The 23,502-nt window shown below is 43.0% G+C and overlaps 1 protein-coding gene and 1 pseudogene across 1 annotated transcript in view; both read right to left on the bottom strand.

The window, feature by feature from the left end:
* The window catches only part of LOC110495906 (protein FAM207A), a 28,673-nt gene extending 19,578 nt beyond the window's left edge, over window positions 1-9,095 (bottom strand). Inside the window, exons 1-2 of the mRNA XM_021571423.2 lie at window positions 8,754-9,095; window positions 8,367-8,487 (exon numbers count right to left, since the gene is read on the bottom strand). Of these exons, the coding sequence (XP_021427098.1) occupies window positions 8,367-8,487; window positions 8,754-8,951 (319 nt within the window). The 5' untranslated portion in view covers window positions 8,952-9,095. The remainder of the gene's footprint in view (window positions 1-8,366; window positions 8,488-8,753) is intronic.
* Window positions 9,096-9,293: 198 nt separating this feature from the next.
* LOC110497105 lies at window positions 9,294-22,923 on the bottom strand (annotated as a pseudogene).
* Between the last annotated feature and the right edge of the window lie 579 nt (window positions 22,924-23,502).

Here is a 23,502-nt window from a genome sequence, read left to right on the forward strand (position 1 = left end):
AGGTAATGTCCTCCATATCCGAGTCATGCTTTAGCTAACATGGTTAAAAGTGCTCATGGTGGGTGAGTGCGTTGCTGCATAGGCCTGCGCTCTACTTTGTCCCTTATTGATCTCCTGCTGTCCCAGCCACAAGGTTGAAAGGTTAAACAACAGTCTGCCAACAAATAGAATTACAGCCAATTCAATGACCACGGTTGATGAGCAATGTGGATAAAACCATTGGGCCTGGCAAGCAGCAGTTATGTAAGGTATTGATCGGTAGAGTGACAATTGTACTCTGCTCTCATTGCTTCTTTACCCGGGAAGCAAATAGTTGACGGATCCCGACCAAAGCTCATCCTTAGGATAACAGCAGCAACTGGTTCACAAAGAGACAAGAGTTGTGTACTACAAATCTAGATAGTGAACTAACTTTGGACCACTTTTGAGTTCAACTCGTGACAGCCTAGCTGGAGACATGAAAGTGGGTCACCTTTTAGCCAGGTAAATTTCTATGGCAGCGAATCCAAATCAAATTTTAGTTGTCACATACACATGGTTAGCAGATGTTAATGCGAGTGTAGCGAAATGCTTGTGCTTCTAGTTCCGACAATGCAGTAATAACCAACGAGTAATCTAACCTAACAATTTCTCAACAACTACAGTGGGGCAAAAAAGTATTTAGTCAGCCACCAATTGTGCAAGATCTCCCACTTAAAAAGATGAGAGAGGCCTGTAATTTTCATCATAGGTACACTTCAACTATGACAGACAAAATGAGAAAGAAAAAAATCCAGAAAATCAAATTGTAGGATTTTTAATGAATTTATTTGCAAATTATGGTGGAAAATAAGTATTTGGTCAATAACAAAAGTTTCTTAATACTTTATATTCCCTTTGTTATATTCCCTTTGTTGGCAATGACAGAGGTCAAACGTTTTCTGTAAGTCTTCACAAGGTTTTCACACACTGTTGCTGGTATTTTGGCCCATTGCTGCATGCAGATCTCCTCTAGAGCAGTGATGTTTTGGGGCTGTTGCTGGGCAACACAAACTTTCAACTTCCTCCAAAGATTTTCTACGGGGTTGAGATCTGGAGACTGGCTAGGCCACTCCAGGACCTTGAAATGCTTCTTACGAAGCCACTCCTTCGTTGCCCGGGCGGTGTGTTTGGGATCATTGTCATGCTGAAAGACCCAGCTACGTTTCATCTTCAATGCCCTTGCTGATGGAAGGAGGTTTTCACTCAAAATCTCACGATACATGGCCCCATTCATTCTTTCCTTTACACGGATCAGTCGTCCTGGTCCCTTTGCAGAAAAACAGCCCCAAAGCATGATGTTTCCACCCCCATGCTTCACAGTAGGTATGTTGTTCTTTGGATGCAACTCAGCATTCTTTGTCCTCCAAACACGCCGAGTTGAGTTTTTACCAAAAAGTTATATTTTGGTTTCATCTGACCATACAACATTCTCCCAATCTTCTTCTGGATCATCCAAATGCTCTCTAGCAAACTTCAGACGGGCCTGGACATGTACTGGCTTAAGCAGGGGGACACGTCTGGCACTGCAGGATTTGAGTCCCTGGCGGCGTAGTGTGTTACTGATGGTAGGCTTTGTTACTTTGGTCCCAGCTCTCTGCAGGTCATTCACTAGGTCCCCCCGTGTGGTTCTGGAATTTTTGCTCACCGTTCTTGTGATCATTTTGACCCCACGGGGTGAGATCTTGCGTGGAGCCCCAGATTGAGGGAGATTGTCAGTGGTCTTGTATGTCTTCCATTTCCTAATAATTGATCCCACAGTTGATTTCTTCAAACCAAGCTGCTTACCTATTGCAGATTCAGTCTTCCCAGCCTGGTGCAGTTCTACAATTTTGTTTCTGGTGTCCTTTGACAGCTCTTTGGTCTTGGCCATAGTGGAGTTTGGAGTGTGACTGTTTGAGGCTGTGGACTGGTGTCTTTTATACTGATAACAAGTTCAAACAGGTGCCATTAATACAGGTAACGAGTGGAGGACAGAGGAGCCTCTTAAAGAAGAAGTTACAGGTCTGTGAGAGCCATAAATCTTGCTTGTGTGTAGGTGACCAAATACTTATTTTCCACCATAACTTGCAAATAAATTCATTAAAAATCCTATAATGTGATTTTCTGGATTTTTTACCCTCATTTTGTCTGTCATAGTTGAAGCGTACCTATGATGAAAATTACAGGCCTCTCTAGTCTTTTTAAGTGGGAGAACTTGCACAATTGGTGGCTGACTAAATACTTTTTTGCCCCACTGTACCTTATACACACAAGTGTAAAGGGATGAAGAATATGTACATAAAAATACCTGAATGAGTGATGGTACAGAACGGCATAGGCAAGATGCAGTTGATGGTATCGAGTACAGTATATACATATGAGATGAGTAATTCTTTCATTATTAAAGTGGCCGGAGTTGAGTCAGTATGTTGGCAGCAGCCACTCAATGTTAGTGGTGGCTGTTTAACAGTGATGGCCTTGAGATAGAAGCTGTTTTTCAGTCTCTCGGTCCCAGCTTTGATGCACCTGTACTAACCTAGCCTTCTGGATGATAGCGGGGTAAACAGGCAGTGGCTCAGGTGGTTGTTGTCTTGATGATCTTTATGGCCTTCCTGTGACGTCGGGTGATGTAGGTGTCCTAGAGGGCAGGTAGTTTGCCCCCGGTGATGCGTTGTGCAGACCTCACTACCCTCTGGAGAGCCTTACGGTTGTGGGCGGAGCAGTTGCCGTACCAGGCGGTGATACAGCCCGACAGAATGCTCTCGATTGCGCATCTGTAAAAGTTTATGAGTCTTTTTGGTGACAAGCCGTATTTCTTCAGCCTCCTTCAGAACTAACCTGCTGTGGGGCAGGCTAACTCCACTTACCCTGAATTAAGTGTTTGAGCTGTGAGTTGAGGACCAATGAAATTAGATTCCCTCTTGCAAAGAATGCATCATCATCATCATCCCTTCAATCCGTGGATGTCGATTAAGGCAGCGGGGGGCACCTCTCTGATTCAAAGGGGTGGGTTAAATGCGGAAGACACACTTCAGTTGTAAGACTGGGGCGGTAGGTAGCCTAGAGGTTAGAGCGATGGACTAGTAACCGAAAGGTTGCAAGATCGAATCCCTGAGCTGACAAGGTAAAAATCTGTCGTTCTGCCCCTGAACAATTCAGTCATTGAAAATAATAATTTGTTCTTAACTGACTTGCCTAGTTAAATAAAATAAAAAATAATAAAAGACTGATTAAATATTTTATTAATCTAATGTGTGTTCATTTTTTAAATTTTATTTTCATATACATGACACATTTAGTAAATCCAGGATGAATTAGAAACTTCACGCATAGTAAAACCTTCGTATGACTATAAGAATTGTGAGGTTAAAAATCGATACGAGTGGGGGGAAAGGGGACTCGTGCATTCATAAGTACACCAAAGCACTTCTAAAAGGCCATTTCACAGAAAAGCTCTTATTGCTCCTGTAAATCGCTCTGGATTAGGGTTAAGTGCCTTGCTCAAGGGCACACCGGCATATTTTTCACCTAGTCGGCTCGGGAATCCGAACCAGCAACATTTTGGTTACTGTGCCAACGCTCTTAACCGCTAGGCTACCTGCCGCCCTATATTCCACACTGTAGTATCCCTTGATCATATGTAGTACTTACTATATAATTTTGTAGTATACTATACACTGTAGTATCCGTCAAATCTGTAATGCTTACTATAGAATTGTGTAGTATACTATAGAATACTATAGTAACGATTACAGTATTATCCACACAAAAAAACACTGTAGTAAATACGACAGTAAAACACTACACTAACTACAGTAATACTAAAACAGGATTTAATTTGCATATACCCCACCTATTCCCCTCCCCCAATTTGTGGCACCCATGATTGAGAAACCTACATGCCAAGTATGTTGTGTTCCCTACAGGTTATTGAAGAGCAGAAGCTCTGAACTATCCATTCAGACTCCAATCCTACCTACTTATAGGTTCTGAAAAATGTGTTCGTTTAGTATTTGTCTCGTAGGTTTCGTCAGTGAGAAAGAAGTGGTGGCTCTTTCAAAGATAAAACAAAAACACAATAGTAAATAATACAGTATTCACTGTAGTGTTTAGGGGACCGAAGACAAAAACAAAACAACAAAAAAACACTACAGCGAATACTATAATATATAAATGTAGTAACACTACAGTATTTATACTATCGTATTTTTTCATGTGGGTAACTCTACGTAGCAAAATAGCTGTTTTCATAAATCGATACTTGCGAGTCAAAGTATCGATACAATTATCATCCAAAATAATATACACATGCGACATGTAACTGTATAGATTTTTTCCCCCCATCACTACTACTTCGGAAGACAAAGTGTGACACTGACTCCAACTAACCTCATATACTGTATATATATGCCACTTAGCAGATGCTTTTATCCCATGACTTACAGTCATGTTCGCATATATTTTCCATATGGGCGGCCCCCAGCGGGAATGGAACCAACGATAATTGGCGGTCCAAGCACCACGCTCTACCAACTGAGCCACACCGAACATCTACTGATGTTACTGACTCGCGTCTCACTGACAGGATAACCTCACCAATTCCCAGCCACCCACACTGCTGTTGCTGCTGCCATGGCGATAGACGGGCCAGGACAAGACCGCGCCACCACATCACAAATCAGGGTCATTCTTAACCCCTGGGGTGTATCACGGCAACTAATAAATCCTTGCAGAAAATGTGTCATCTCTAACCGTATATCGGAAACGGCTTCAATATCACAGTGTTTATCTCAAGCCAAAACATGGTGGCATAACATTAACTATCAAACCAAGCGAAAGTATTTTCATCGCTCTCTTTTCATTTCTACGTGCATCTTCAGCCCAGGCTCAGATACAGCTCTTCCAGCAGCAACACACACACCACCTTTCATCACAGGGCAGTTAGTTCCTTCCTGCCAGGTCCAATCTTTAATCTGCCACCGCGGTGTCAACAACATGGGTTGTCCTGCTGTAGCAGCAGAGGTACAGGGGCCAGATAGGCATCTCTACTCCTGCTGCATCCCCGTCCCTGACACCCCTGGCCCTGGACTGCTGATGGGTGAAACCCAACCCGACCTGGGGCTGTTTGTGGTGGGGAGAGAGCCTTACTTACCACCTCCCTGGTCTTCCCTGTACCCCCAGAGAGGATCGGGTTCTCCGCACACAGTGAAATAGATAGCACCGATTAGATCGCAAGAAAGGCATTTCACTGTACTAGTGCACGTGACAAAAACGTGAAACTTGATTAGGCTTTATTATGAGTGGTTGGGAAAGTTCCATATTTCCTTTCCTGCTTGGGTTTGCCCCCGCTTAGCCTCTCCGCTTTCCCCTTTTCTCCGGGATAATTGACAGGCAGCTCTCTGGTAGGCGGAGGACAGGAGGTGTAGTGCCTTTCGGGAGCTGACAAAAAGATGAAGAGATGGTTTCAGAGGGTCCCAGCTCAGATACGGATATCCCCTATTAAAAAAATGCAGAGAGGGCTTTGTCAAAACAGAGGTGGTCCCTGAATGATCGATTGCCTTAGACATCACTTTGAACATCACGCAGTGGAATGGCAGCAAGGAGTTCTGCTCTTTGAAACAAGAGTTTTCTGGTCAAGACTAATGTAGCACAGAACATGTGGAAGTGAACAGGGCTCTGCAGCGCGACCGTTTTTCTCGCAGAATGAGCTTAAATATTTTGCTGTGCGACCTGGAATTTTAATTTAGGCGCACCAGTGTGACTAGAAAATAAAAATATCCCAGACAATTGTTGCAATGATTACTTCACTGTACCGCAGCTTTGGAGGATACACTGAGTGCTTGCACCACTACTACAAAGAAAAGAGCTTGTTGCTTTAAATATTTTTAATTGAGCTCCTAAATTGTTTAACTTAGGTGCACAAGGGCTCCTTGTAAAAAAAAAAAAAATGTAAAAAAAGTCAGTGTAGAGCCCTGGTGAAGACTATGAACTAAGGCAACTGAATATGAACTAAGGCAACTGAATAGGCCTAATAAAAAAATCAACTGCAGAGACTGATATTCAGTCAGCGGGATGGGGAATTATTTATTTTTATTTAACTAGGCAAAAGGCAAGCACAAACATGCACACACAAAGTGTGCATTTGCTGCCAATGAACATACCAAGCACCAACAGTAAGTGTGCATAATAATACTAATTAAATCAATCGAATTAAAAGTGGCAGATAAGAGTTTCTATCTGCTCGGATACAAGCCCCCAGGGGGGCCTTATACAAGAGGCAATGGATGAAGACATGACACACTCACAGAATTTGCTTGCTTCTTTCTGCTCTGGCTGAGAGAACAGAGTATTTTATAATTAACAGCATAGTAGAGTGGCTAGCTGTATAGACGCCTGAACAGAAACCAGAGGGCTTTAATCCCTGTGGGCAGAGACAAGACAGCGCCATGGACGGGGTGCTCGCGAAGACGAACCAAAAAAAATGCAATATTAATGTAGTAGATTCAGTGAAAGTGAATTTGGGATAATTCAGGTGAAATACCCCAATTAACACGACAAATTGTCAGCATTTAGCTGAAATGATAAGCTGTAGGCTAAAATAATTGCTCTCTATTGTTAATGTGTAGAAGGAGGCAGTGCTTTAATCACAGCAGCTTTCACAGCTAGAAGAGCCTACAGTTCTCAATGTCTGTCTGCTTAGATGAGATGGTAAAAATCCAATTCATACCATTTCCATGGACAGGATTTAAAAACAGCCTTCTTATTAAACCCTTACTTATATCGCTTCAATTTTATTTTCCCACTAACGTACTGTCAAATTAGATTTTGCTCTCCAGAACCTACCAACCATTTCACAAAGAGGTCAATATAATTGTCTACAGACACTGTTTTGGGAAAACAAGAGCACACTGACAAGCATTTCACCATGGCAACAGATGGAATACTGCATCTCATTGCCCTGTCCTTTTTTTTATTTCATAAATTTGTCAGCAGCCAGGAAAGCACTTGCTTTAATTAGTTAGCCTAATCAATAGACACAGCTAAATATACCCGTCGTTAATAGATCACACACATCCAACGTATTAAACACGCTTTTAGCTTCAATGCAAGAAAAGGCTGAAGAGTGAGTACTCATTAGCAGTGTGTGTGCGTCTGCAAGCGAGGACGAGAGAAAGAAGAGGAAAGAAACAGCAGGATGCAGAAACTGAAGCTATTTAAATACTTGCTCACTAGCTACAGGGAACAGCCAGGCACCATCTGCAGAGGTTGAGTGAGCGAGCCAGGGACCGGGCACCCCTGAACACCTCTCCCACCATGCACTACAGACAAAAGCCTAAACAAGCAAGAGACAACAAGACATTGGAACAACCTTGATGAGAAATCCAAACCGTAAAAGTGACACTCAATACATCTCTCCAACAGTCTTTCTGACAAAGAGTCAGGACAGACTACTACACACCGTGTATCGACATCATCACTGTTACACTGTAATTCACAAGGGACAGGACCACCTGATGCTTTCCCATGGGGCCGCAGCGAGGTACCCTACCAAGAGAACTACACCCTAAAGCACCAGCCTCCTCTGTGCGTCAGCGGTGCCACGACTCATCTAGTCAGGGAGAAACACTGATTCAGGGGAGCTTGGCGGCTGAACTGAACCTTGATTTCATGCATGAACTATTTATGCTGCAGAGAGACTATAAATAGAACCGGTTCTCTGTTGTCGAATAAGGAAGATGGGCTTCTTGCTGCAGCTCTGCCACTGCAGCTGGAGTAGCCACTCTGACTGACTAACATTGGGCTTAAACTTACTCGAAAGAGCCTAGGATTCAAGAGGGGAGAGGTTGGCAGGTGCATGTAGCATGGAAACATCAACGGAAAAATATACACTGTTAAAAACATGCCAGATTGAATAAGATTGAATAAACAAAATAGGGTTGTAATAAGCCTCCATATAAGCAATCATTTGGATGGTTAGTTTCTTATCTATAGGTTACCATCATACTTACTTTTCTTCATTACACCTTTTATACCAATGGTAAGCAATATACTGCATAGACTTGAGCTGTTGCCATCCTCACATCACAAGTCACTTTCTGTCGAGTGATCCCTTTGTATTTTCTGCCCTCTTGTGGTAGGAGAGAATGACATAATGTGTACAGAAAAATACTATGTGCCTGGTTGATTTTGCTGGAAATAAACAATGTCTCCGGGGCGTTTTGGGGAGCTAAAACGTCACGAAAATGAAATGCATGTACTTGAAGGTAGAATATGATTCGTTATTGAGACACACAGACAAGTACTCTCGTGCAGATTTCCACGGATTAACGAGGTAAATATTTGGTTGACAATCAAAGTGTATTTACCTTTCTGTGCAGGTGTATCAATGTCATTGGATGGTTCTTCACACTTCAGAGTTTGCACGAGGGCTTCAGGGCTGATTTGTGTGCCAGCAAAGATTCCACTTGGAAAGGAACTCAGTGGTTTCTGTTCGAAGAGAACATCCACATTGACACCCAACATAAATATAATGCAAAAAAATACACGCTTCATACTAATTTCTCTATAGCCAGCTAGATGTATACATTATGATCCTAACTAGCTGACAACTAACGTTAGCTAGCTAGTGAAATAGCTGACTGTTAGCTAGCTAACGTTAACTGTTCTAACAGCTTTAGCTATAACGTTAGCTAAACCATCTAAAAGAGACGGGAGTTGGCAAGCGAACGTTAAATTATGTGTTGATAAAATACCTTCGCGTTTTCATCCTTCTTTATGTGCAGCTGTGCATTGTTTGTCTTGTTTACATCGAAGATGAATGAACCACTTGTGATCACAGGAATAGGTGCCTTTTCTAAATCTGTGGATCTTGCGCCACCGGACGGGGGACTGTCAAGTTTAACCGCAGCCTGATGAAGCTTTTCACGGACCCGCTTTATCTTTCCAACCATACTTCCTTTTAGTTACTGAGTTAAATAAAGATACAATCTGTCTCCGAAACCACACTCATGCTCGAGCTAGCTAACAACGTGGAAAATCTTTTGACAACAACAAAATGTGCGTCCCTCTGATATGTGACCGGGGGAAACAATTTTGTGTAAACTATAGTTCCGCCTTATCCTCACAAAGTCCCGCAGTGACTGATGGAGTGACCCCCCAAAAATAGGCCTACAAGAAAACAAAATGGGTGAAGTAAATCAAGACCGTATATCTAAATTATTAAGATAAAATGTCATATGTACTTTATCTTTGTATATAGATCCATGATCTAATCTCACCAGCCTCTGAACTCCTTAGATAAATGAAAATCATATTTATTTGCAAATGGATATGGCAAATAACATGGCAAATAACTAACATGCATACATAGCTAAATACATATACACATAATACAGGTCTATGAAGTCTGAACTGGACAATAGTACAAAAAAATATTTAATAGATATGCTATAACACAATACAATTGGCTATATATCAAGGCTCTCCAACCCTTTTCCTGGAGAGCTACTGTCCTGTAGGTTTTCACTCCAACCCTAATCTAGCACACCCGATTCTAATAATTAGCTGATTGATAAAGCTGGTTGTTAGTTACAACTGGGAATGGAGAGAAAATCTACAGTATGGTAGCTCTCCAGGAACAGGGTTGGAGACCCCTGCTATAAATCACAAACACACACAGTGTGTGTACAAAAATATACAACTGTTAACCCAGCAGCAAATATTTAAATCTATAAAATTATCCAAAACAGATGATACGAGTTGAGGCATTTTTGAGTTTCGCTATAATTGCTATTTATACTAAACGGGTTGTTCCAAATATTGTTCATGGAAATGATAATATGCATTAGAGAGAGAGAGCGAGAGAGATGATGAATGGAGTATATTTGTTTTAATTGGCATCATAACCCATTTTAAACCAAAACTTGCCAATGGGAAAAAGAGGGAGGAAATGTGTCCTGCAGTAAGCCTAGGCAACTAACCAAACAGCCTCATCAATGTTACATTCTTGAGGAGCTTGGTTCATAGAAAATAATGTGGTGTGGATAAGAAGATTGACTGAAATTATGTTGAAATGTGTCATCACTCTTGACAAGTGGAGGCACACTTCTTCGCTACATATCATTGCAGAAAAACAAAAAATGATCTCAAATACAGTTGACTAGCATTTGATGACATAGAGTTGGAAAAACAGAATCATCCCAGAGCCAGTTCTTCAGTAATACATCTGATTGGGAATAGACACTATAAATATAGAATTGTAGATCACAAGTGAAAACCACACCAATCATACTTTCTAAAAGTACATTAATACCTACAAAAAACATTTGGCTTAGTATATGCACAACATTACATACTTTCTAGGAAGTAGCTACAGGAAGTATTCATTACATAGTTTGTGAAACTAGCTCTTGACTGTCAAAACTTTCTGGTAAAACTCGGAACGATGGCTTGTTCTCTTTTAGTCACGTCTTTCGCCTTCAGCGTCTTTCACCTTCAGTGTTTTCTATCTACAAGTTTTGTAAATGCCAGAAAGGTAAGCAGCGACTGGAATCTCTAACATTCAGCTCATACAAGGTTAGTGATTCTAACATGTACAAATAAGGAGGCGGGGGGAATACTGGTTCCGTCCTTAGACAGGAGGTGGATGTGACGGTATCCTGGAAAAGGGAGTAAAACAGCTGTAGTAGGTAATTGATCCCATTGTATTACATGCTATTATGTACACTACCGTTCAAAAGTTTGGGGTCACTAAGAAATGGCCTTGTTTTTGAAAGAAAAGCAACAAAAAAACAGAATAGAAATAGGAGTGGGAGGCCCCGGTGCACAACTGAGCAAGAGAACAAGTACATTAGAGTGTCTAGTTTGAGAAACAGACGCCTCATATGTCCTCAACTGACAGCTTCATTAAATAGTACCCGCAAAACGCCAGTCTCAACGTCAACAGTGAAGAGGCGACTCCGAGATGCTGGCCTTCTAAATAGTACCCGCAAAACGCCAGTTTTATTGCTTCTTTAATCAGGACAACTGTTTTCACCTGTGCTAACATGATTGCAAAAGGGTTTTCGAATGATCAATTAGCCTTTTAAAATGATAAACTTGGATTAACTAACACACCGTGCCATTGGAACACAGTAGTGTTGGTTGCTGATAATGGGCCTCTGTAACCCTATGTAGATATTCCATTAAAAAATCTGCAATTTCCAGCTACAATAGTCATTTACAACATTAACAATGTCTACACTGTATTTCTGATTAATTTGATTATATTTTAATGGACAGAAAAAATTATATTTTTCTTTCAAAAACAAGGACATTTCTCAGTGACCCCAAACTTTTGAACGGTAGTGTGTGACTGTCATATTAGGAGGTTATATATTGAGTTTGTACAAAATGCTTAAATACATGGATGAGTCTTACCTTGCTGAATACATGAGAAAGGCAAGGTATACTGTCTGATAAAATCATTCCTTGACGCCTTGTCGTAGTCCTCCACCACAAAGCGTGCCAGGGCCAGTTCAGGCACATGGATGGTGAACCGCAAAGTGTCATACCACACTGGATTGAACCCTGAGCAAACACAATTCATTAATATATAAAATAATAGAATATAATACTGTAATATACTGCTTTTTGTATCAGCATTTCTGTGAAAAGTTACATTATAACCATTTATGTGGTTGGGATTTAATGGGTCTATATATTACCATTGTTGTCTATGTATCTGGTCTCCTGCTTGGCCTGGTCTAGAGGAAGTCCATGGATCTCCACTCTCACAAACGGGTCCACAACGGAGCTCTCCTTGATATTCACTTTGGGAAGCTGCTGTGCACTGATCACCTTGAAAACACACACAAATATATACACACACACACAATGAGAGAGCTTGAGGTCAGATGGGTAGGTTAGCATTCCACTTGGTTGCTGTCATTTTTCTGTTGTAGCTCAGGTTGTGTCTTAGGTAGGTCTCAGTTTGTTATTTGTACCTGAAAGCAGAGACTGCGGGGTTGGTAGCCTTCCCGATTCTGTGGAACCTCAGGATCGAACCTCCTCTCTGACATCCTCATGACGTCAGGTTTGAGGACATAGCCACAGCGGCCATTTTGACTGAACAGTCCATCGTTGAGGTCCATCTCAACCCCTGCCGTCTGGAAATTCAACGCAACTGAGGTAGCAAGGAAAACAGAGACATTAACCAACTGATCCAAATGAACAGAAATATGAGCTTAACTTAACTAGCTTCAAAAAGTCATGTTGGGAAATTGGACATTTATATTTTGTTTAATCATTGTGTCGTGCCTTAGAACAATCTAAAATGGCCCTCACCTACCTATTTGAGTCCCTGTGTTCCACATCACCTGTGGGTTGAAGTTGGAGGAGTCTGTTCTGAGGCCACTGGGATAAACCCTGGTCAGCTGCCTGGCATTGTGATGCACAAACTCTTCCCCTGGGAGAAACAGGCAGTTAATCATACATGAGATGAGCTTGAGGAACCATGCAATTGAACAGTACACAGACAAAGCACTGTGTCTTCTAGTCGTTCTGCCTCTGTTTCGGTCCTTGCCACTGAATGAATAACTGACTAAATCCCACAAATTAGACAACATTTCCTTTTAGTAAATCAACGACTTTTGGCTTCTGTTTTGAGGTCCAAACAGAACGACACAAACTGTCCTGAGTGAGTTAGTGACTGGTTGACCCTGACTGATGATGTCATGAGTTACTGTAGGGATTCAAGCCCCACTTGCCTCTCTCAAGTGTTTGCGGGCTTTGGACTCTGTGAAGGAGTATATCTCGTAGAACTTGGAGTGAATGCGGGAGTGCTTGAAGCTGCTGAAGTGGACACTCTTGCAGTAAACCACGCAGTCCGACAGCTCCCTTGACAGACGCTGCTTCATTTTTCTGAAGAAAAGAAGGAGAGTTGAATTGAATAAGCTTGTTTGATCCACAGCGGGGAAATTGGAGTGTTGACCTTACTAAGCTACCTTCAATTCAACTACATATAAATTGAGCAATGGCTTGGGGCAGCTGCACTAGGAGGATTGGATATATACAGTAAAACCCTAGTTTTGACAATAGACAAGGCTGTGCGATAAGAGCAACGTGGCACTCGTAAAGTTCGAGAGAAGGAGTGGAGTGTAGCTAGCCATGGGTGAAAGCTGCAAGTGGACCAAGGCAACCCCAATATGGAGTAAGTGATACTTCACTATGAAGCCAACCACAGTAGGTCTGCCAGTGCCAATCAGGCTTCGATGACCGTAAGGTTGAGGTATGCAGGCGGGCACACGGCCAGACTAATTAGCAATGCAACCAGGCGTCCCAGTCCTAGTGCACACCTGGGCTGCCTCTGTATGAAAGCAGATCCGGGGCCGAACACAAACAGAGACTCTGAGCTACAGTCTGTGTTTAGGACAGGACAGCCATCATCAGAGTCAAGGTCCTCCCAGAGCTCACTGCTCCTGTAAACTACTGGCTTTACCCCTGATTGCCATATTGATCAAACCATGTCATCCCTAGTATGGCATTCTAATTTATGCCGTTCATTAAACATAGAGGTTGCCAATGTTAAATGATGTCTTAGACCCATGGACACCCATCTAATCTGTTAATGGCCACTACTTGTTATTGACCGATATCGTGAAAGAACCAAGAATAAAGTCAGAGGTGCTTCAGTGTTTAGCTACATAGGTGATCCCTGACTTCAATTTAAGTGTCTCATTTTAGAGGGCTCTCTACCTCTACCCGCAACCTTCCACCCAACAAACAAACAAACAAACAAACAAACAAACAGTCAGTCAGCCAGTCAGTCAGTCAGTCAGTCAGCCAGTCAGCCAGTCAGTCAGTCAGTCAGTAAGTCAGTCAGTCAGTCAGTCTTCTCTCTCAAGACAGTAGTACAGTCTTGAAAGAGTGTTGGTGCCGTCGGCTCCTTCGTCCTCTCTCTGTCTATGGCTATCTCTGGTGTTCGCATGGCACCATTAGGAGGCTCACTTGGTCTAGTCGCTGGCTTTAGCCCTATATCTTTCATGAGCGATGTCAGAGTTGAATGCAACTCTTGGACAATATCAGTCCTATAACAGTGTTATAACTTGGTTAAGTCAACACATCAGCAGATTCGGACTAAGATGATACACTTTTGCCCTGATGGAATTGAGGGACAATGGAGAAGTGAGTGACTGACGTCTTCTGCTAAGTGGATATGAGAGCGGGAGATGGAGTTGAGAAGGAGTGACTGAAATATATACAACTACATCATGGCAGGCCCAGAGTTTAGTGACAGGACTAGGATTGCAAAGCTACCGGTAGTTTACCAAAGTTACCGGAATCCTCAGTAATTTTGGTAATTAACAGAACATCTATGCCAATCTATCGTAACTTTGGTAATTTATACTTGAATAACTTAAAAGTATATATATTCATATATAGTATAAATTGTTTTTTGTTTTGCCTGTGTCCATATTGTCCTTGAGTTTCTAGTAGATAGACCACATGGTTCAAGAGAAAATAGACTAATTAATGAAAAAAAGCCCACCTTGGCTGCCACTGCGGAGGTTCTCTCCCCCCCCACACACACACACACACCCACACAGACACACCAGTAGCCTACTTTGGCCATGCGTCGGAGGCTGTTGCTATGGAGGCTGTCCTCATCGATGTCAGCCGCGTCGTCCTCGTCGCTTCCCCTTGAGAAGAATCTTCCCCTTCAGCTCCTGTTAGTCAGAACAATGGATATTTTCATCACCAGGGAATAGATATCATGCTTCTGTACCAGGGCATGCTTCAGAAAGCCTCTCGACTGCACCTCTCTCTCAACCCATCTCTCTATTGCTTATTGATAATGGAACATAATAGATATTTAGAGTCACCTGCACACTTAGTGATTGTGGGCACAGTATTCTACAATCACTGAGGCAGAACAAATATACATCATGCACAGACAGATCATAGTCTTTACATTGAGATACAGGGCATATAATGTCTTTGCATTCATTGTCCTACATGGACCTGCAGGTCACGCCCAATACAATGTCGAAAGACCAGGCTGAGAGAACAATCAATCGTATTCTATTCGGTGCTGAGGGAACAACACTGTGGCTTTTTAATAGTTCACGGTGCCAGTGTTGCACCTTACAGCACAGATCATATGGCCCGGGCAGTACTGACAGAAAGGTAGATAGCAAGACAGTCTCTACTCACTCTACAGCAGGGTTCCCAAACTCGGTCCTGACTCACTGCTGTACAACACCGCAGTGGTTCTCGGTGGACAGGATGACCGGGTATTCTGATACCTGGGAGGAAGGGGGGAGTGAATAATTCAACACTGGACTGCAGCATTCTCAGTGTGAGGAGAAAGGCTGTACCTGCTACCAGCAGCTTCTCCACTCAGGCAGACAGGACAGGGGTCGCATGGAGCAGCCCAGACCACCATCCAGTTGCAGACAGACAGAGAGTGTGTCCCAAACGGCACCCTCTATGTAGTCCATCCACTACATTCTGGGCTGTCCTGTATGAGTAGTGCATCCCAAATGGCACCTTATTCCCTATGCAGTGCACTACTTTTTAAATTTTTTTTAATGTATTTTACCCCTTTTTCTCCCCAATTTCGTGGTATCCAATTGTTGTAGTAGCTACTATCTTGTCTCATTGCTACAACTCCCATACGGGCTCGGGAGAGACGAAGGCTGAATGTCATGCGTCCTCCGATACACAACCCAACCAGCCGTACTGCTTCTTAACACAGCGCGCATCCAACCCCAACCCGGAAGGCAGCCGCACCAATGTGTCGGAGGCTACACCGTGCACCTGGCAACCTTGGCTAGCGCGCACTGCGCCCGGCCCGCCACAGGAGTCGCTGGTGCGCGATGAGACAAGGAGATCCCTACCGACCAATCCCTCCCTAACCCGGACGACGCTAGGCCAATTGTGCGTCGCCCCACGGACCTCCCGGTCGCGGCCGGTTACGACAGAGCCTGGGCGCGAACCCAGGGACTCTGATGGCACAGCTGGCGCTGCAGTACAGCAGTGCACTACATTTGACCAGGGCCCTGAAACCCTGACCCACAACATGAACCAGGCGGCACGGAGGACCGTTTTGGCACAGAACAGGATAAGTCTTTGACAGGCCGGTCATGTGCTGGTTTACTGTGTGAGAGCTCTGCTTTCTGAAAGGGCCGTGGCTTTGGGATATCATGACGGAATGATCCCCCTCCTGACTCATACACATATAATGAGGTGTTGAGTGAGGAGTGTATTGATACTGCAAGTTCTTGGATTCCTGTGTGTAAAGTACTGCACTGGTAAATGCACCATGAAAATGCTAAAAAAAAAAAAAACACCCCTGTATTCTGTACTGATATGTAAACATTATGTCATGATAGTGCAGAGAATACCTGTGAGGCATACCATGCAAAGAGGTTTAATCTTGTCATTACAATTTCTTCGGTTTAAATAAATACCTTGAAGGCATAGTTTCTCAGTGCGTTCACAACATCTTTGAAGAGGATCTTGGAGGTGAAAGTGTGTCCGTGGTAGACAATAGGCTCTCCATTGGGACCATCCCAACAGTCTACTTCTACACACCGACAGCCTCGCTTCAAAGCCCTAACGAGGAAGAAACAAGTTAGCATTTTTGGACTTTGTCCTAGAGTATATTCATTTGAATGGACAACGATCAATCCCTCAGATTCTGTCTTCCAAAAGTTGTGCCGTAATTCACCTCAAGACAGAGATCAAGATCGTCTCTCAAGAACGGCCTACTAAGCCTTCCCATCAGCCACCACTGGTGTAGAGTACATACCGTATGTATCCCTCGACACTGCTGTGTCCTCGAAGCTGGTCCTCCATCAGGTATGTGTTGTGTGAAGAGGAGATGAAGTAGTGGATGAGGGGCTGGATCATGTCCTGGCACAAGCTCTGTTGTCTGGGGTGGAAGATGGAGCCCTCAGCCGATGCCAGGTACATCAGGAAACTGTCGATAGACATACTGTAGCCTTCAGCATCTTGGCTATGGAACACAAAAATAAAAAAACAAAAATTGCAATCAGTTCAAACCATATATTTTTATTTTTCATTACATCCATCATGATATTCATTAAAATATATTTGTTCTTGGTTGAAATAACAAGAACTGCTTGACCATGATGTTGACCTGATGATATGGTTATTGACCTGATAATTCGTAGGGTGTGATTGTTCAGCTATAGCCACAAATCATGCCAGGGTCAGAGGTCAGTACTACCTGTGTCGGAGGGTTCGTAGCGCTCGATGAGCTCCATGGCCAGCTGCTGAACCCCGTCCACCTCCTCCAGTTGTTCATCTCTCAGGAACTCCTCCAGGTCCCGCAGAGACAGCTTCTGTAAGTCGCCAGAGTAGTCCTGGAACACCCTGAGAACGTCAGCATCTTGTGGAACAGAACAAATTCATCAGGGCTTTGTAAATACATTTGATTGATTGATTTAGCTTGTCAGAAAGGATACTGGTCAAGCTTCTCACTCTCGCCCATGTTCTCGATCAGCTTCCTCATGCCTTTGATCCAGGACTGGGCCTCATCCGCTGAGCCTGCCACCAGGTCCAGGTTGCCATGGCAACCACGGAACACCAGGGTGAAGCAGCGGCCAGAGGGAAACTCCTCTGCGATGCTTAGCAGAACCTCTGACTGGTGGCCCTCACGCACCGTCTCCACGTCACTCACAGAGACTGTTGAAAGGGAGAAGAGAAGCGGAATACTATCTACTTAGGTATCTCTTTAGGCTAAAGGGAATAAGTCAAGTCTTTAGGTACACGGTGAACCCTATAGCCCAATATTATCACTCACTTCAGTGATGATAAAACTAGAGCACTGCAACGACAAAATTACTCAAAGCAGTGTACAAAACATTAGGAACACATGCTTTTTCCATGACATAGACTGACCAGGTGAATCCAGGTGTCACTGACCAGGTATCACTTGTTAAATCCACTTCAATCAGTAGAGATGAAGGGTCGAGACAGGTTAAAGAAGGATTTTTAAGCCTTGAGACAATTGAGACATGGATTGTGTGTGTGCCATTCAGAGGGTGAATGAACTGGTTTGAGTGTGTCAAGAATTGCAACATTGCTGGGTTTTTCACACTCAACAGCTTCCAGTGTGTATCTAGAATGGTCCACGAACCAAAGGACATCCAGCCAACGTGACACAACTGTGGGAAGCACTGGAGTCAACATAGTGCAGCATCACTGTGGAACGATTTTGACGCCTTCTAGAGTCCATGCTCCGACGAATTGAGGCTGTTCTGAGGGCAAAAGGGGGTGCAACTCAACATAAGGAAGGTGTTCCTAATGTCTTGTACAGTCAGTATATAGCCTGCTGCCGAACATAATCTTGATGTGGACAATGATATAATATGTATCAAATGTAAGAAAATGTGTGTCTGTCAATAGGTGATGTTGTCTAAACGTTGTCTAAACATGGTCTAAGCATGTACTGTAAATGTCACTACTCACATGTGGAGTGGGTGTTCCCGGCCTTCTTGGACTTGTACCAGATGGGTATGCAGTCCTCCTGCAGCTTGAAGTAGCGCTGCTTCTTCCAGGTGCGAGACTTAATCTTCCTCATCACCGTGCCAACGATCATGGACTGGAGGTTGTCATCGCCCTGGATACCTGATCAGACACATTAGGGAAAGTAGGAGTCAGGGGCTGAAGTCGAGTAGGAGTCAAGGCCCAGATTACTGTCCTGTCCTGACATACATTATGGCAACCGCTCAATATCAGTCAACAGTAGCCTGGTCCCAGATCTGTTTGTGCCGTCTTGTCAACTCGTACAGATCTGGGATCAGTCTAAGTGAACGGGACATCCATCTCAGTCTCACACAGACCCAGAGATTCATACACACGGCCCACCGGGCATACACTGGTTCAATCAACGTTGTTGGAATGTCATTTGTCAACATATTGTGATGTGGAATCAACGTGGAAAACGTAGAAACATTACAAAATCATTTTCATTCAATATATATTGGGGTGGTTGAAATTACGTTGAATTTCATATTTGATAGACGGTATTTTACTTGACCTTGTTTCAATGTTGATAGTAAAATTTTATTTTTGAATCAACCTCAATCTTTTCAGCATCATGCCATCAACCTAAATGACGAGGTATGTCGAAATAAAATGTGAAGGCACAGTCCAACGATTCCTTCCTAAACAGTGACTCCTACTGGTATATGAGGGAGAAACACACTCCAGTGAGAACAAGTCAACAATCCAGATGGCTACATATAAACTCAGCAAAAAAAGAAATATCCCTTTTTCAGGACCCTGTCTTTCAAAGATAATTCGTAAAAATCCAAATAACTTCACAGATCTTCATTGTAAGTTTGTAAGTTTCCCACTGTTTCCCATGCTTGTTCAATGAACCATATACAATTAACGAACATGCAACTGTTGGACGGGCGTTAAGACACTAACAGCTTACAGATGGTAGGCAATTAAGGTCACAGTTATGAAAACATAGGATACTAAAGAGGCCTTTCTACTGACCCTGAAAAACACAAAAAGAAAGATGCCCAGGGTCTCTGCTCATCTGCATGAACGTGCCTTAGGATGCTACAAGGAGGCATGAGGACTGCAGATGTGGCCAGGGCAATAAATTGAAATGTCCGTATTGTGAGACGCCTAAGACAGCGCTACAGGGAGACAGCTGATCGTCCTCGCAGTGGCAGACCACGTGAAACAACACCTGCACAGGATCAGTACATCCAAACATCACACCTGCGGGACAGGTAAAGGGTGGCAACAACAACTGCCCGAGTTACCACAGGAACGCACAATCCCTCCATCAGTGCTCAGACTGTCCGCAATAGGCTGAGAGAGGCTGGACTGAGGACTTGTAGGCCTGTTGTAAGGCAGGTCCTCACCAGACCTCACCGGCAACAATGTCGCCTATAGGCACAAACCCACCGTTGCTGGACCAGACAGGACAGGCAAAAAGTGCTCTTCTCTGACAAGTCGCAGTTTTGTCTCACCAGGGGTGATGGTCGGATTCGCGTTTATCGTCAAAGAATGAGCGATACACCGAGGCCTGTACTCTGGAGCGGGATCGATTTGGAGGTGGAGGGTCCGTCATGGTCTGGGGCGGTGTGACACAGCATCATTGGACTCAGCTTGTTGTCATTGCAGGCAATCTCAACGCTGTGCGTTAAAGGGAAGACATCCTCCTCCCTCATGTGGTACCCTTCCTGCAGGCTCATCCTAACATGACCCTCCAGCATGACAATGCCACCAGCCAGACTGCTCGTTCTGTGCGTGATTTCCTGCAAGACGGGAATGTCAGTGTTCTGCCATGGCCAGCGAAGAGCTTGGATCTCAATCCCATTGAGCACGTCTGGGTCCTGTTGGATCGGAGGGTGAGGGCTAGGGCCATTCCCCCCAGAAATGTCCGGGAACTTGCAGGTGCCTTGGTGGAAGAGTGGGGTAACATCTCACAGCAAAATCGGGCAAATCTGGTGCAGTCCATGAGGAGGAGATGCACTGCAGTACTTAATGCAACTGGTGGCCACACCTGACTGTTACTTTTGATTTTGAGCCCCCCTTTGTTCAGGGCCACATAATTCCGTTTCTGTTAGTCACATGTCTGTGGATCTTGTTAAGTTTATGTCTCAGTTGTTGAATCTTGCTATGTTCATACTAATATTTAAGCATGTTAAGTTTGCTGAAAATAAACGCAGTTGACAGTGAGAGGACGTTTCTTTTTTTGCTGTGTTTATGGGCTGTACTTAGCTTAGGAAACAAGTAGTGTTCGTTTCAGTTGAGCTATTATGTCAACGCAGATTGACACTGATCAGCTTCCATACTCGTTTGCGTAGACTACCTACATAACCCTAGCCCTAACATCTCAGTCATTCATTTGTAGAGAAATTGGATATTGAATTGTGAACGCAATTGATATGTTGGATCCACATCTCCATCTCAACCAAAAATCTAAGTTGAAGAATAGCACTACATCAAATCAAACTTTAAATGAACTTCACATCAAGTTTGATTTGGTCCTACTCTTCAACTTAGATGTTTGGTTGAGATGGCGACATTAATCCAACATATTAATAATGTGTAGATTCAATTAGAAATCCATCAACCATCCTTCATATAAAAGACAATATCCAAAGGTAAAAGTGAATTATCAATATAATGAATTTGGCATCCTATTTATAGGGCTAATGGTAACTACTTCCAAAGATCCAATCAACCGTTGATGAATGATAGTATACCTAGCTACATGTTGAAATTATGGGCTGCATTTACACAGGCAACCCAATTCTGATATTGTTTCCACTAACTGGTATTTTTACCAATCACATCAGCTCTTTTCAGAGCTAATCTAATTGGAAAAAAGACCAATTAGTGAGAATAAAATATCAGAATTGGTCTGCCTGTGTAAATGCAGCCAGTGTCCTTTGTTGGGCGAATCAGGTGTCAATGTTGCCTACATAAACTCAGCCTCACTCCGAATTGACTTTCACATACAGCTCGTGTTAGAAAAGTTAGAGGAGTTACTTTAAAAACTATTTAACGTTATTTAGGTAGTCAACACAAATGAGTATGAAAGTTGATCAATGTCAAAATCTGTTGAGATGAAAGCTCAGCTAAAACGAACACAGCCTGTTTCCAAAGCTAAACAGGGTACATAGAGGTAGGTCATCTGGATGGTGGACTTTTGCATTACCCCTCACATACCAGTAGGAGGCCCAGTTCAGGCAGAAATCGTTGGACTTCGTCTTCACATGTTATTTCAATATGCCTCTTCATTTAGGTTGAAACAATGACGTTTCTTCAAACATTCCATTTTACTACAACATTGAAACAAGGTGAAATAAAATATGACTAATCAAATCTAAAATTCAACAGAATTTCAATCACCCAATTGAATATACAATCCAAAATATTTTTTTGCGTTTCTATGTGGAATTTTCAACCCAATTTCAACATATACATACTTCTGATGATTATGAAATGTGATTGATGTAACAACCTGTTAGTCAGGTTAAGTCAGTGTATTTCAGTTTAAGTTTTAGCCTAATTTCTATGTTTACAAAGCTGGTTGAAATTAGATGACATTTTTCAAATTCAATGTACAGTATACACACACACACACATAAATTTTGTAGTCCAAACTATCCTCTCCACTGATTCCATTTCTTCTTCGTCTTCTAAATCTCTCTGTCAAACCGTCTGACCACACAATTTCACTGGGTTCAGAAAAACTAAAACAAAACCATTTATCACAAATAATTGAATTCATCCTCACCAAGAACTCCGCAACACATTTAAATGTTACAAATTGAGGCTTATATTACAGTCAAGTACATACAACAGTAAGTAGGCTAGCAAACGTGGAGGAATGAATGTATTTACAGACATAAAATGAAGGGACAGCAGGTAGAGCAAGGATAGCTACTGACTCACCCGATGGAGGGGCATCTCAGCTGGGTCCAGGTGGGTGTTGTGCCTGTTGTGGTTCTGGAGCTTCAGACAGGGAGGGGAGCTGGCCCTGTCTGTCTGGGTCAGCTCTGACTCTGCATGCCGCTGTAGAGCGCTGAGAGAGAGGCAGGCAGGGATAGCTGATCCTTACTGAGTCAACTCTGACACACCCTCTATCCCTCCCTCCCGCCATTCATCCAACCTCATCTTTTTTCTTTTTTTTTTCTCCATTCAAAGGGTCCTCTTTAGTTTTAAATGGCCAGTCAGTTTGAAATGTAATGAGATGTACAAAGATCAAGTACCTGAGCCAACAGCCAAGATGTTATTACTTTAAGCTTCAGGTACACATTTCAGGTCTTCTTTTGATAAATTAAAAAAGGCACTATTCATTCATAAATGAGGTGAAAGTTTATGTAGGTGCCCCAAACTGAACAACTGGGGTCATACTTTTCCATAAATGACTAACCCCATGTTACCAACATTACAGTATACCACACATCATTGTGCTTATTTTTTATACACACTGTTTAAGGACTTTTAAAACAGAACTTAACCATGTTAACGCTTTGAAATGATTTGAGATTTGTTCAAGACAAAGACAATTAAACCTGCTGCAATGAGCCCAAGTGAACCCACACGAAGAAGCTTCAAGCCTACAACAGAGGGGCCAAGTACATCCTCAAAGATGCTCATACATCAGGTCAGTGTTTTTAGAACAATGCATAAACCAAACGTGTGTCAGAGGAGATTTTAAAGAACAAAGACACATTACTCAATGTTTTTTTTAAACTTTATTTAACTAGGCAAGTCAGTTAAGAACAAATTCTTATTTACAATGACGACCTACCGGGAACTGTTCAGGGGCAGAACGACAGATTTCTACCATGTCAGCTCGGGGACTCGATCCAGCAACCTTTTGGTTACTGGCCCAACGCTCTAACCACGAGGCTACCTTCCACCCCAAGTTCACATGCTTTGCCACTGACAGTGAACAAGGTTGTGTTGAGGCCGGAGTTACCTCTACAGTTGAGCACTGAGAACATGAACTTA

Source organism: Oncorhynchus mykiss, chromosome 18, assembly GCF_013265735.2.
Source record: "Oncorhynchus mykiss isolate Arlee chromosome 18, USDA_OmykA_1.1, whole genome shotgun sequence".
In the NCBI taxonomy this organism is placed as follows: Eukaryota; Metazoa; Chordata; class Actinopteri; order Salmoniformes; family Salmonidae; genus Oncorhynchus; species Oncorhynchus mykiss.